Source organism: Patella vulgata, chromosome 4 (genome assembly GCF_932274485.2).
Source record: "Patella vulgata chromosome 4, xgPatVulg1.2, whole genome shotgun sequence".
Classification (NCBI taxonomy): domain Eukaryota; kingdom Metazoa; phylum Mollusca; class Gastropoda; family Patellidae; genus Patella; species Patella vulgata.
The window spans coordinates 28,089,385-28,106,234 of NC_065882.2; the positions used below are offsets into that span (position 1 = coordinate 28,089,385).

Sequence of the window (16,850 nt, forward strand, 5' to 3'; positions counted from 1 at the left end):
AAAAATGTCACGTTTTGAAACGAGGGTACCCCACTTCAAGTGCTCGGCGACGGTTTCTATTTTTAATATTATTTTTATATGCCCACATTTTCATGTGGACGTATATTGTCGTCGCCCCTGTCCGTCCGTCCACAATTTGTTTGTGGACACTCTACAGGTCACAATTCTTACTCGATTTTGACGAAACTTCAAATATGTAAGCTGCTCCCACAAAACCAGTCGCTTGGTCATTTTTTATGAAAAATGAGTTGATAGCATATTTGCATAGTCTACAGTCTGAGCTTTCCAAATATGTAACTCTTTTTATAAATTAGGACCAGGGATAAGAATTTTATGATATTTTGAAGTTTGTGGGTGTTTCGAAATGGGAAAAACGTCAAAATGAGAAAATGGACTTCAAAGTATTGGGACATTATTAGAAGAAATTTCACTCAGTAATCCTTAGCAACCTTCAATCTAGATATCTAAACCCATGATTTTCTCATAGTATAAACCAAAGACAACACCCAAGGCGTGGTTCCAACTCGGTTGGGACATTTTTTTGGGTGGGACGATTTACCCAATACTACCCAATACCATCTCAATATCACCACATACTACCCAATACTACAACATAATGATGCAATATTGACATATCATTTGATTTTTTTTCAAAAATAGAGAGTTATATCGCGAGAAATGTACTTCAAATGCGATACCGATGTCTGGCTGTTCCATTTGCCTCCCTATACCACCCCAAAAAAGCTAATAATAAGCCGATACTACCAAATACTACCAAATATGATCAAATAACAACCTAATATTGTCAAATAACAGCACATATTTTGCAGAAAATTGTAATTTTTACACAGTTATCTCCCTTTACAACCGGTAAATTGATTTTAGATTGCTACTCGTTTTAATAATCTTCTTTGGCTTTGCGGTAGGTTTCCAATCGACAAACTTAAAATAAGAAAAACAAGTATGACAATATACTACATTTTATTCCCAAAATGACCCATCTATCTGTTGCCACTTGATAAGGTCGTCTGTCAAACAAGGTGGGTTTTCTCGGGTCCCCCGGTTTCATCTCACTGTTAAACACCCCTTCGCTCAAGCGAGTTAATGAAATAATATTTAACTATATGTTAGTCCCGAAATTACCTAGTTAGTGTCGATTGTTTGTATTCATTTTAAAATTAATGCTTTAACAAAACAATTGCATAATATTTATATTCATTTTTTCATATCAACTGTTAAGTTATTGTGCATTTACTTACTGCACGATGTTTTATTTGAAAATTAACGAAATTGCACATGTTTCTTTCTAGTGTGTACTTCTCGACGCGACACATCTCAGTTCATCAAAACTATCATTTGCAGCCTGTTACAGCTCTGTCAGTTTCTTTGATAATATAAATAAACCAGAACTTGATTACCCAATCAACAATCTTAACCCCATTGATTAATTGTTAAGTCAGGTGGGATGTATATACGTGTAGAGCATTACACATTTGTAATAAACATGTACAATTTCGTTAATTTTAAACTAAAACATCGCCCATTAAGTATATATGCAATAACTTAATCGTTGACATGAAAAAATAAATATAAACATATGCATATTAATATGTGGGATGAAACTGGTGACCGTGTCTATTTATTTAGGTGGTAATGACATCGCCGCGACATCGTCATAATGGTCAATAGTGTTAAAATATAGATATTATTATCTATTATTAGGTGTCACAGCTCCATTGCCCGCGTTGGAAGAAAGTCGTTTTTTCCGGATTTGTAACCCTTTTTTAACTTAACGTCAAACAGTGGCTACTTAATCTTTTGTAATAATTTAAAAATATTTTGGAAGCAGATGTTATGTTTTTTTGTTTGATATAATTTTTATATACGTGTTCGTTTTATTTATTTCATAAGCGTAAGTTGAAAAACGTCAATTTGCCGTGTTTTGACGTTACGCAGAAAAATTTTGTCACGTTTTTAAATGAGGGTACCCCACTTCAAATGCTCGGCGAGGTCACTCATTATTAATATTTCTTTTTCATTTTAATATCATTAGAAAGATAATTGAACGATCTTTCGATCGGTCGGGAGTGCTTTGTTGACATTTCAAAATACCATGCTTTTTTTTTTAAGTTGAACACTTCAATTCACATAATCTTTTTTTGAGGAAATTTGCCAATATAGCACCGCCGACCAATCGAAAGATTGTTTTATTGCCGTTTCGATGCTATTAAAATATTAAGTGACCTCGCCGAGCATTTGAAAATGGTATACATCGGAAAATGTTTTGGAAAATAATTAATAACGTAGTTTGGCATGTGATGACGTCATTTCAACGCACGAAGAAAAAAATAATTTCAAGTTCCTAAGACCCATATTCACGGTAAATTACGTCTAAATGCAACTCATTGTTCATTTATGAAATAAGCATTATGTTATATGAATAAATGACTTGCCTGAAAAGACATAATGATAGATAATTCCATTATTTTGTACCTGATCTCGACAAGGATCCACAATGTTTACATCACATGACTCATATTCGCGCGCTTTTATCAAAGGGAAATTTCCTCTCGTCTCAGCTCCTATTACACATGCCTTTACGTTTAACACCAAATATTTTTCAACCGTTAAAAAATTGCCTAACATAGACAAGTATTTCAATGTTCTGAATTACTCAATTCTCTGTTGTTCATGCCTAATTTGAAGTATTTAATGTGCACACGAATGAAAATGAAATCGAAAAATATCAACACGGTATAGGAGAACCATTTCCGGTTGCGACTTGTATTCATCTGAAGGAACGGAGTTACGGATAATAATAACATGATTTCTGACCACTGTAATACCCAAATAAAGTTGGAATGGCAAAAGAATTAACAATGGCTCAAATTCTGGAATCTCCGTTGACGATTTACAACATTTCGTTTGAGATTAGTGCCGTGGTAAGTCAATAAAATGGCCGTACAGTTACAAAGGCAATTTATTCAATATTTTATCATTATATATCGGTTTTCATACTAATTATTTATATGTTTAAATTCATTGTAATTTTGGGAAAATACATGTATTTAACACCAAATTTTATTTGTTAGCCAGTAAAAAACAAATTGAATCTAGGCCGACAAACACAGGGTGAAGGCTTTATTAAATTTAATAGGCCTAGATTTGATGTTGTTGACGAAAATATACGAATAAAAAAAGGGAGTTGCTCCACGATAGTCTACATTTGGAGGAATAATGAAAATGTTCAAATGTAAAATAGACCTGCATTGTAAAAACAAAACAATTCTTCCAGTCAAAATCCTAGCATTAGTGCCATCCTAGGGCTACATGTACCTTAGCCTACTGTCGTATGGGTACCTACCTAGTCTTTTTTTAAAGTTTTAGAGAATTATTTAGATGCACCACAAATAATTTGTTTTTATTGGTCAATGTTGTTAGATAATAATGTATATACAAAATAGAAATCTTCTTGTAACATGTAAGCAATACATGCAGAGAACAAACAATAGTGAAACAACAGTTAGTGAGTTACCAGTATGTTATTTTTAAAATTATATAGTTGCTATGGCAACCACCCAAAGTTCTTAATATTTTACTAAAAATTATGCAATTTATAACAATTATACAATTTATAACATTTGATATCACATTGCTTTTAGATGCTAAAAGCTTTCTTTAAAATGGGTGATCAGTGATCACATGTTTCATTATGGTAAAAACACGTACCATTCAAAATGATAGGCTATAAAATTGCATTTTTGGGGTTTGTTTTTCGTTTTGGTTGCTGACAACAAAATATATGTTAAATATACAAGAGTAAAGATATGTAATTTTTAATATTCACAAACTTCTGGACTTGTAAACATAATTCACTTCAAAATTTCAATTCCTTCATATTTCATTTACTACAGTATGTCTTAATGCCAGCCAAATAAAAGGGCAATTTGCTACCGTGGAATGTTTTCAAAATCTTGCCCAATAGCTTCTGATTTTAGATAATACAATTATCAATATTGATGTCATAATTATTGAAAAATAATGCTTTTTTAAAAAAAATATACAGTGGTTGCTATGGTAACCACTCAAACTCCTTAATATTTTGCTCAAACTTATACAATCCATATCATTTGACATTATATGGGTTTCAAATATTTCAAAATGCTTATTTTTAAATGTGGTGATCACTTTTTGGGTCGTGGTAAACAGCGTTGAAAATGGTCAAAAATTGCATTTTTTCCATTTTGGTTGCTATGACAACCAAAATTGATAATATATGGCGGATTAAAAATATGTAATTTTAAAAATTCACAAACTTTTTGACATATTCCCATAATTTCACTTGTGTATCTCCATTCCTTCTTATTTTACTAATGACCCAAAAACGCCCCAAAAATAGGCAATTGTGTGCCGCGGAAAATTGTTGAAAAATGAACATATATTCAGCTCTTTGAGAGAAGGCATTTAGATATTTTTACTATTTTTTTTTCTATTTATCTTACTTGATAGCTACTGACTTTAAAATGCATAACAACCAGGTTCAATATTTCAGATATAACATGGACAAGACCATTTTTAATGAAAAAATTGACCAAAATCACTTTGACAAAATGGAATTTTTGAGAAAACCTATATAATTTGGAGTTGCTGGGGAAATCGGAGTAATTGTTACACAAATGTGAAAATCCAAACATAATTAGCCTTAAAGTTGTATTTCATGAATTTACATCTACATTTTTGATAGTTTCGATACGAAATGAAATACGGCATCGCAAAAAACACCAAAAATGACTTTTTCAAGGTGTTGAAAAACCTTTCTTCCGCGAAAAGTCAAAAATCACAACTTTGAGCCTCCATAAAAAAATCCGATTTTGAATCTGTAAAAAGATTTGTGAGAAGAAACATGGGATCTACTTGAAAAACTTATAAAATCAAATGTATAATCATAATCTCAAAATCACCTTTTCCACCTACTATTATCAAGTATGTTACGGTTCGACATGCAATATTATTACAAGGGACCAAGATCTTTGTGATATCAACGTATATTTTAATTTCCATCAAAATTGGATACAAATTGTGACCTCTAGATGATCCACAACCTTGGTATTACGTACTTTTAAACTATCTGCGTACAAGAGCGGCCATTTTGTCCAGCAGTTTTGGTCTGATAATCACAAAATTCGAACTCAACCATCCTTAGGGAGTAACAGTGATATATTTGAATTTTTGTTTTAAATCGGATAAAAATTGTAATAGGGTCCACAATCTAAAAACGTGATTATCTTTACAATCAGGGGCCATAATTCGGAAAGTTATGGTCCAATATGCACAAATAACAAGATCTCTGGGTTATAAACATACTGTGTCCACAAACATGATTTTTCGTACAATCAGGGACCATGATCCACGAAGTTATGGTCCGATACATGCCAATATCAAAAGAAACCGTGATCTTGGGGGGATAAACCTATGTTTCTGGATGGACAGGGTTGACGACTATTTTTATGTGGACTTTGGCAAATATTCTAATTTAGATATTTCACGCAAAATTCATGTTGTGAACTAAAAACTATTTATTGTGAATCCTTTTTTAAAACATGTATTATGGAAGAGTTAAATCTACCTATTGCAAGTCTTTCTTTAGGCCTTAAGTGTTATAAAAACTATTAATAAAATATTTATTTACTTGACCAGACCATAATCAACTCTCGATGCCATTTTATGGGTCGGATTTTCAGTACATACATGTAAAAATTGTTCGACAATTTAATGAATTAAGTTAAAAAACGGTGAATTGAGGCTCAGCCTCGAACAACCAGTACGGTGATTGCAATCAGTGCACCCATTTTTATCAAACCGTCAAAGGCTAATATGTTTTTGAAGTATGTTTGAAATCTAAAATTACAATCAAGTAATTTACTTGTATCACAATTTAACACAAAACTATCAAAATCTACACTAACCATAAAATCTGTATCACTCCCATTAATAGAACATTTAATGTATAGGCCTATCTTCAACATGGTATAGGCCTAGACATATCACCATTTTATAATGGTAGACACGGAGACTAAGTGAGTAAGACGTTGACTCGCTAGCCTGGAAGTCGCGGCTCGATCCCGGTGTTGACCGAGAAAGTTCATCAGGATTTTCCGGCAGGGTTTCTCCTCGTCAGTGGTGCAGGATGAAGGGACTGACAAGGACTGTCTAGCCGTTTGGGTGGGATGAAAAACCGGGGTCCTGTGTACACGTAGGCGTCAGGTAAAAGATCCCTTGGCAGTCGGAATTCAATATAAGAGAAAGCTGTCCTGGCAAAATTTCTTTCGTATTAAGCTGTATGCCAGGGCTAGGGTGATGGTAATGGAATGTAAAGGCCGTAATAAGTAATGGGAGATTTCAAAAGTAATGAGTAATAGAATTAATTACGTTCCAAAATCATGTAATGGTCAATTACATTTCAGTTACATTGTATGGCACATAATTATTTTTAATATAAGCCTCAAATTTTATAGCACCAAAGAATAAGTGTATCTGACACAAATCAAATTCATTCTAATTTTAAGAAAAAGAATTAAATCAGTTTAGCAAAATAAATAAGAAGGCATTAAACATTTCCTTTTATTAATACTTTCACTTGGATGTATCATATAGGTTTTTTTTTTTTAGACATGTACCGTACTAATTATTACTATTAGCTACGGGAATGATCTGATATTTACTGGTGCAAACTCCTGTTTACTCATTCGAGCGTATACCTCCTTGAAAATACATTTTACATTAGTCCAAGAATACTACATTTAACTATAGAACATACGTACTATGCCAAAAAGTATCTATTTATTTAGCCATGTACTTGAAGTAGCGATTTTTTTTTTTTCGGTTCACTGACCACATGACAATTGAATGACACTTTCGACTTATCGGATCTCTCATGTCCTAGTTGGCATTATTTATACTTCTGCTTTAATAATATGTATTTCAATAAGAAAATCAATGATTCCTTTGGAAAATCAAAGTATCTGTATAAGAAATTTGTCAAGATGCATAGAAATTGAGCAGAAGCAGGGATAGTTCTTACGGTAATCAGTCGAGTCGGGTGGAAAAGTGAGCGCTAAGTCACGTGACGTAAACAAGCTCTTTCAAGGCGGGGTTATAACAGTATCAATCATTTAAGCAATAAAATATCATTTTATTTTTCAATAGTTATGTTAAATATCACATTGAAGGTTTAGTACTTTAGAAACATCGAACCCGCCATCGCCGATACAGTGTCAGTAGTACTAGTACCGAGTAGAAATTCATCATTCCGGCGTCTTAAATACGAATTTGCTTGGCTGAATTCAGGAGTCGTGCAACATGGGCAGCGGGTCTAGACTTGGATGACATTTTTCAAACTTTTTAGTTAATATTAATACGAAATGACGAAATTTTCATTCATAAAACTATTGAACAAAAGATGAATTTAACAGATTGGCAAGTCAACAAATCTGTGTTTACATCCTCGTTGCTCATGCCCATGTTACACATCGAGCGCGTGCAAGAGCCTTAAGCCAATAAAATCGTGTATTATCATCGGGAGGTCGGCCATTCGTGGCAGCGAGAAGGCCTACAGTTTATCTTGTTAAACTGACTCTGATTTGTTACTGACAAAGAATTTGCCTTTGTTTACTCCAAATATGGAAAGTTTTAAAGTTCACGACCTTTCAGATGACGTATGGAGATTATCATCAAGCACCGCATGCGTTTTCAAAACATTGGATTACTTTCGCTGATTTTTTCACAGAATTAATGTCATTTCTTAGGCATTTTTAATCAGGTAGGCTCATAAAATACCCCCAAAACACCATTTCCAGTTTTCAGATCGTCAAAATGCTTCTCAAATAACAAAGTTCTTTTGTATTTCTTGATGTTCCAACCTCAATCTCAAAATCGACAATTTGACCAAAATCCATTGTTAACAATGCTTTTGTGCCCGTAGCGAATGATATTGTGGGAGCGACTCACATATAGGTTTATTTCCAAAAGATCTCTGCTGCTTTCGATATTGGCATCTATCGGATCGAAACTTCATGGATTATGGCCCCTGTTTGTACGAAAAATCACGTTTTTAGCTTGTGGACACTATAGAGGTCACAATTTTTATCCGATTTTGTTGAAACATGAAATGTAAGTTTATAACCCAAAGATCTCAGTTCCTTTTGATATTCGCGCATATCGGACCGTAACTTCCTGAATTATGGCCCCTGAATGTACGAAAAATCGCGTTTTTAGCTTGTGGACCCTATAGAGGTCATAATTTTTATCCGATTTAAAAAAACGTATTATTATATCACCGTTACACCCTAAGGACAGCTGAGTTTGTACGAAAAATCGCGTTTTTAGCTTGTGGACCCTATAGAGGTCATAATTTTTATCCGATTTAAAAAAACGTATTATTATATCACCATTACACCCTAAGGACGGCTGAGTTTGTACAAAAAATCGCGTTTTTAGCTTGTGGACCCTATAGAGGTCATAATTTTAATCCGATTTAAAAAAAACATATTATTATATCACCGCTACACCCTAAGGACAGCTGAGGTCGAATTTCGTGTCAATCGGCCCAAAATTGACAGACAAAATGGCCGCTGTTCATTCTCAAATAGTGTAAAAATATGGTATATGGGTCATTCCACAAATGAGGGGTCCGATTGAAAATTCATACATATCATTGCTCAAAGCAGCAGAAACACCTATTTACTGATCACCAATTGTTTATAAAAGTAATTGATCATGTAATATGTTTATTATTTTATACTTGTGTTCTATTGAAACATAGAAAATTGGTTTGAGGTTAAATTTTTCTATGTTGCAATTCGTGGTGTCCCTGAATTTTTGTGTTACGTTTTGGGGACATTTTGTTCTCAACATTTTAACAACTGGACCATGTTGAGCACAAGACTAATATTTCCAAATATTTTTGCGAAACATGCAGCAGAGAATCTAAGATTCTGTTTGCTAATTTTTCATTTCTTAACAAATGGTTAGTAATCTCAGTGGGAGGATTTTTATTCACGTCTCACAACGTAAATTTTTGTGTCCCCAATATTTACGTTGTATTATTGTTAAGTTAGCCACGATCTTAACTTGAAAAATCAAACCAAAATGTTTCATCTTAATTCCATTTGGATGACGTAATAAATAACAAATTCCGAAAACATAAGCAGTTGTATTTTGTAAAATTGTCTGTGAAAATTTTATTAGCTTTGTCAATATTGAAAATCGAGTCCCTCGTTCAATTTACGAAGTGCTTGTTTATGCCGCTGGTAACGCCCTCTATTAGCTGCGAATTACGTCAGAGAGAGATGTTTATTTAGATGTTTGGTCACATGATAGACATACCCAAAGATTCCGATGGCCCGGCGAATGGATATTTTCTGAATGAGTTCGAATCAAAGTTTAGCGTCCCTGTATTTACGTTGTTATCGAAATTACATTGTGATGTGAATTTACCCCCTGCATATGACGCATAGATGCCAAACGTTATAATTGCCAAGTCCAAAATAACAGTATTCTTCCATAGATGAAAATTTTTGCTTCCTTGATATTCAGGGATAACGTGACAGAATGGTCGCGGTGTCAGAATATTATTATGAAAATGGGAAACCAAAACTTTCGTGTCCCTATTATTAACTAGATATTGTATTAGTATACGCGTATGTAACCAATGCTACATTATTTACTTTGCTTTCCGGTAAACAAGCTAACAATCTTGAAATGTTATCTTGCTCTTTTCAAGTCTTTTGTTTCATTGTTTTTGCTAAAAGGATTCACAACGTAAGCTATTTAAAGGGACACAACCAATTCTCAAAGACTGCTACTTATTTGGATTGTTGAAATTTTAATATTTTTTTTATATTTGAAAGTATAAGCTTATTTATTTTTCAAGTTTTAAAGGAGAAATACTACATACTATGGTTTTATTTAATTATTAGTAGGCAAGTCATCAACATTTGGTGTCCCTTTACACGTGAAACTGCAGTACTCCGAATCACAGTAAACCTTTCCATGTTGATTTTTCATGACAACTGATTTACATGTAGTTCATATCGATTGTTAACGTCATACAAACTTCATCAATTTTGCAAAATCTTTATTTTCTTAAAAATCTCCAGAAACTGTTCAGTTTGTATCAGGAATTTGGGAATATCCATGTAATCGACATTGGCTGGCTAGAGGTGTTGGCACAAATATACACTATTTCTGCTTAGACTTCTAATAAAGGTGCCTCGTTTCAATAAAAATAATACATCATAAACACATTAGTATATCTTATATGCACAGAAATTTAGCATTAACAGTCTAATTTGATGTCCCTTTACACGAGAAATCTGTACATAACCTGTCATGTAAAATCGTTCATTTTTTTTTCTTTGGAACTTGACAATGAGAAATCACCAACTGTCCCTCAAATGGCACGCATTACTCATATTATTTGTATAATTTTATAAGTGATTGAGAAAACTTAAAATTTTAGTACCTATGTCACACTTTGGACCCCTCATTTGTGGAATGACCCATATCAAGGTTGTGGACGCTATAGGGGTCACAATTTTTATCCAATTTTGTTGAAACTTGAAATGTAAGTTATTGACCCAAAGATCTCGGTTCCTTTCGATATTCGCGCATATCGGACCGTAACTTCCTGAATTACGGCCCCTGATTGTACGAACCCTATAGAAGTCATAATTTTTATCCGATTTAAAAACCTGTATTATTATATCACCGTTACACCCTAAGAACGACCGAGTTAGAATTTCGTTAGAATCGGCCCGAAATTGACAGACAAAATGGCCGCCGTTCGTTCTCAAATAGCGTAAGAATATGGTATATCAAGGTTGTGGACCCTATAGAGGTCACAATTTTTATCTGATTTTGTTGAAACTTGAAATGTAAGTTTGTAACCAAAAGGTTTCGGTTCCTTTCAATATTCGCGCATATCGGACCATAACTTCCTGATATATGGCCCCTGATTGTACGAAAAATTGCATTTTTAGCTTGTGAACCCTATAGAGGTCATAATTTTTATCCGATTTAAAAAAAACGTATTATTATATCACCGTTACACCCTAAGGACAGCTGAGGTCGAAATTCGTGACAATCGGCTCAAAATTGCCAGACAAAATGGCCGCCAATTGTTCTCAAATAGCTTAAAAATATGGTATATCAAGGTTGTGGACCCTATAGAGGGTTGAAACTTGAAATGTAAGTTTATAACCCAAAGATCTTGGACAGTAATTTCCTGAATTATGGCCCCTGATTGTACGAAAAATCACGTTTTTAGCTTGTGGACCCTATAGAGGTCATAATTTTTATCCGATTTAAAAAAACATATTATTATATCACCGTTACACCTTAAGGACGGCGGAGTTTGAATTTCGTGAAAATCAGCCCAAAATTGACAGACAAAATGGCTGCCACTCGTTCTCAAATAGCGTAAAAATATGGTATATCAAGGTTGTGGACCCTATAGAGGTCACAATTTTTATCCGATTTTGTTGAAACTTGAAATGTAAGTTTATAACCCAAAGATCTTTGTTCCTTTCGATATTCGCGCATATCGGACCCTAACTTCCTGAATTATGGCCCCTGATTGTACGAAAAATCACGTTTTTAGCTTGTGGACCCTATAGAAGTCACAATTTTTATCCGATTTAAAAAAAACATATTATTATATCACCGTTACACCCTAAGGACGACTGAATTCGAATTTCATGAAAATCAACCCAAAACTGACAGACAAAATGGCCGCCGTTCGTTCTCTAATAGTGTAAAAATATGGTATATCAAGGTTGTTGATCCTATAGAGGTCACAATTTTTATCCGATTTTGTTGAAACTTGAAATGTAAGTTTATAACACAAAGATCTCAGTTCCTTTCGATATTCGCACATATTGAATTGTAATTTCCTGAATTATGGCCCTTGATAGTAGGAAAAATCACTTTCTTGTGAGCTTGTTCTCTATCCATTTCTCGAAAATGTGGGCGTATCCTGTCTGGCAGCCGCTGGTTTCAAGTTTAAAATGAATGGTAAAAATTATAAATGTAAAAATCAATATCATCTGTTATTTCTTACTTTCTTTTATTATTAGAACTGAGGCAGCTAATGTAGAGAAATTAGCTACAAGATTTTTACGTGGAGGTATTAAACCAGCACAGATAGGTATAATAACACCATATGAAGGGCAGAGAGCCTATCTTGTCCAGTATATGCAGTATAATGGATCCTTGAATAAAAAACTGTATCAGGTGAATCTTTCTTGCAAGTAATAAAACTTTAATTTGCTCACATATTATATTATGTCTTAGTTGATGAAGATTTTGAGTGTTAGAAAGTTAAACATACAGTAGTAATACTATGATGTTCTCTGTTATTAGGAAATTGAAGTGGCTAGTGTGGATGCTTTTCAAGGAAGAGAAAAAGATTTCATATTGTTGTCATGTGTTAGATCTAATGAACATCAAGGCATTGGATTTTTAAATGATCCAAGACGTTTAAATGTAGCTTTGACAAGAGCCAAGTAAGTTATTAATTTGAGGAAGGTAACCCTGAGTTTATTAACCATATGAAAGCTTTATATGTGCTACTAGCTTTGTGGAAAATAAATCTGTAGAGTTTATCGCCATTTTTATACGCCCACATTGAAATGTGGACGTATATTGCCGTCGCCCCCGTCCGTCCGTCTGTCGGTCCGTCCGTCCATCGTCCACAATTTCTTGTGAACGCTCTAACGCCAAAAGTTATCATCAAATTGTTTTAAATTTGATATATGTTGTTTACATTAGTGAGATGAAGAAGCCTATTTAATTTCAATAATTTCTGTTTATTACGTCTAGAGTTATGGCCCTTGTTTCACTTTGTTGAACCTTGTGAAGGCTCTAATGCCAAAAGTTAACATACGATCTTTGTGAAATTTATATGCAATATTTAAGTTAGTGAAACGAAGAAGCCTATTGAATTTCAACAATTTCTGTTTATTATGGCCCTTGTTTCACTTTATTGAACCTTGTGAAACGCTCTAACTCCAAAAGTTATCATCCGATCTTTCTGACATTTACATGCATTATTTAAATTAGTAAAACGAAGAAGCCTATTGAATTTCAGCAATTTCCGGTTATTACGTCTAGAGTTATGGCCCTTGTTTCACTTTTCTGAAATTTATATGCATTATTAAGATTACTGAAACGAAGAAGTCTATTGAATTTCGGCAATTTCTGTTTATTACGTCTAGAGTTATGGCCCTTGTTTCACTTTATTGATCCTTGTGAACGCTCAAACGCAAAAAGTTGTCACCCGATCTTTGTGAAATTTATATGCATGATTTAGATTAGTGAAACAAAGAAGCCTATTGAATTTCAGCAACTTACAATAATTACTTCTAGAGTTATTGCCCTTGTTTCACTTTGTTAAACCTTGTTAATGCTCGATTGATGATAGTTATCATCTGATATGTATGAAATTTATATGCATCATTTAAATTTGTGAAACAGGTCTATTGAATTTCAGCAATTTCCGTCAATAATTTCTAGAGGTATGGCGATTGTGAACGTTTGAATGACAAAAGTGGTCATGTGATCTGTATGAAATTTATATGCATTATTTAAATTAGTAAAACGAAAAAGCCTGTCAATTTCAACAATTTCTGTAGATTACTTCCAGAGTTGAGACCCTTGTTTCAGTTTGTAGAACCTTGTAAACGACAAAATTTATAATCTGATCTGTATGGAACTGTCTTGTAAAGGCCCCCAATTACCTACAAAGGAATAAATATGCGACAACCCTTGACGACCGCTCGGACGATTTAGCTGCTGTGTGCGTATGTTTTGTTGCCTGGCAACCTATCTTTGTAAACAACACACATTAAAGATACATTATGGGAGATTTAATGATTTTTGAGAGTTGGCCATTCTTGCTATAACAGTTCAAAAGTAGATGATGAAAGAAGAATATATTGAAAATTTCAGTCAAATTACTTTATTCTGAACATAGTTATCATCGTTGAAATATTTGACTAGAAATGGTAGTGAAATGTGCCTTCACCTTGGCCGAACGTTTGATTGACAGGCGTTAACTCCACCTACATATCTCGATTATCAAGTAAAGTTTTCAATGGCATGCGGAAACGCTCTACAGCGGCCTCGCTAAGTACACTCTATCATTTAGCCTCGATCTAACTGACGTATTCTCATCAGGGTGCGCCATATTTGAATTTATCAATAAGTGAAATCCTATTTAAATCCGAGCTGTAGCCGAGCCATCCGTGGGTCTACAGAGTTGATTTTGGGCTTGTTGTTTAAATAAAGATCTAATTTATAATTTCTATAACATCTGAAACCTAAATTAAGACTTGCAATAATCAGATTTTGCTCTTGCATAATGTATGTTTAAGCATTAATTGTAAAGTTTTATCACCAAATACAAATTACATTGCACCATTAAATTTCCTATAGTGAACCAACATGCAAACAAGCTTTCTCTTTTATACATAGATTTATTTAAAAATTAATAATAGAAATGATTTTCTGAAAGCTTTATTTAAAATTGACTTTTTGAAACATTTGTTTTATTGTAGGTATGGTATAATTATTGTTGGAAATCCGAAAGTTTTGTCTAAGGTGAGAATATAGGGTTTTGAAAGTGTTTTTGAGGCCATTGCCCTCCAAGAGAATTACTTCATTATGATGCTTGGATATAGTTGTTGAGAATAATTGTATAGAAACCACACAATAACTACTACGTCACAATTTTGTTGTCCCCTGCCTATTACTAGGTTTGAAAAGGTGATTTTGAGATTATGATTATACATATGATTTTATTAGCTTTTCATGTAGATCTCATCATTCTTCCCACAAAACTTTTTACAGATTCAAAATCGGATGAAATTTTTTTTTATTATTGAGGCTCAAAGTTGCGATTTTTGACTTTTCGCGGAAGAAAGGTTTTTCAACACTTTGAAAAAGTCATTTTTGGTGTTTTTTGTGATGCCATTTTTCATTTCATATCAAAACTATCAAAAATGTAGATGTATATTCATGAAATACAACTTTAAGGCTAATTATGTTTTAAATTTCACATTTGTGTAACAATTACTCTGGTTTCCACAGCAACTCCAAAATACCTAGCTTTTCTTTAAAAAAATTTCCATTTTGTCAACGTGATTTTGGCCAATTTTTTCATCAAAAATGGTCTTGTCCACGTTATATCCGAAATATTGAACCTGGTTGTTATGCATTTTAAAATCAGTATCTATCGAGTAAGGTTAACAGAATAAAAAAAATAGTAAAAATATCTATATGCCTTCTCTCAAGGGCTGGATATATGTTCATTTTTGAACAATTGTCCGTGGCACACAATTGCCTATTTTTTGGGCATTTTGGGGACATCAATAAAATAAGAAGGAATGGAGATACAAAAGTGAAATTCTGGGAATATGTCAAAAAGTTTGTGAATTTTTAAAATTACATATTTCCAATCTGCCATATATTATCAATTTTGGTTGTCATAGCAACCAAAATGGAAAAAATGCAATTTTTATACGCCCACATTTTCATGTGGACGTATGATACTGTCGCCCCTGTCCATTCGTTTGTTGACACTCTAGAGGTCACAATTCTTATCCGATTTTGACGAAACTTGAAATATAAGTTTATCTCCAAAAGATCTCGGCTGCTTTCGATATTGGCATGTATCCGATCGGAACTTCATGGATTATGGCCCCTGTTAGTACGAAAAATCACGTTTTTAGCTTGTGGAGCCTATAGAGGTCACAATTTTTATACGCCCACATTTTCATGTGGACGTATTATGCCGTCGCCCCTGTCCGTCCACATTTTGTTTGTGGACACTCTAGAGGTCACAATTCTTATCCAATTTTGACGAAACTTGAAATATAGGTTTAACTGCTTTCGATATTGGCATGTATCAGATCAAAACTTCATGGATTATGGCCCCTGTTTGTACGAAAAATCACATTTTTAGCTTGTGGACCCTATGGAGGTCACAATTTTTATCCGATTTTGTTGAAACTTGAAATGTAAGTTTATAACCCAAAGATCTTGGTTCCTTTCGATATTCGCACATATCTGACCGTAACTTCCTTAATTATGGCTCCTGATTGTACGAAAAATCGCGTTTTTAGCTTGTGGACCCTATAGAAGTCATAATTTTTATCCAATTTAAAAAAACGTGTTATTATATCACCGTTACACCCTAAGGACGACTGAGTTTGAATTTCGTGAAAATCGGCCCAAATTGACAGACAAAATGGCCGCTGTTCGTTCTCAAATAGTGTAAAAATATGGTATATCAAGGTTGTGGACCCTATAGAGGTCACAATTTTTATCCGATTTTGTTGAAACTTGAAATGTAAGTTTTTAAACCAAAGATCTCGGTTCCTTTCGATATTCGCGCATATCGTACTGTAACTTCCTGAATTATGGCCCCTGATTGTACGAAAAATCGCGTTTTTAGCTTGTGGACTCTATAGAGGTCATAATTTTAATCCGATTTTAAAAAACGTATTATTATATCACCGCTACACCCTAAGGACAGCTGAGGTCGAATTTCGTGTCAATCGGCTCAAAATTGACAGACAAAATGGCCGCCATTCGTTCTCAAATAGTGTAAAAATATTGTATATCGAGGTTGTGGACCCTATAGAGGTCACAATTTTTATCCGATTTTGTTGAAACTCGAAATGTAAGTTTATAACCCAAAGATCTTGGTTCCTTTCGATATTCGCTCATATCGGACCGCAACTTCCTGAATTATGGCCCTTGATTGTAGGAAAAATCACTTTCTTGTTAGC

The 16,850-nt window shown here is 33.7% G+C and overlaps 1 protein-coding gene across 1 annotated transcript in view; it reads left to right on the forward strand.

Moving 5' to 3' along the window:
* LOC126819638 (regulator of nonsense transcripts 1) overlaps positions 1-16,850 on the forward strand; it is a 147,793-nt gene that overhangs the window by 89,262 nt on the left and 41,681 nt on the right. The window contains exons 17-19 of the mRNA XM_050547777.2: positions 12,135-12,291; positions 12,421-12,563; positions 14,616-14,658. Of these exons, the coding sequence (XP_050403734.1) occupies positions 12,135-12,291; positions 12,421-12,563; positions 14,616-14,658 (343 nt within the window). The remainder of the gene's footprint in view (positions 1-12,134; positions 12,292-12,420; positions 12,564-14,615; positions 14,659-16,850) is intronic.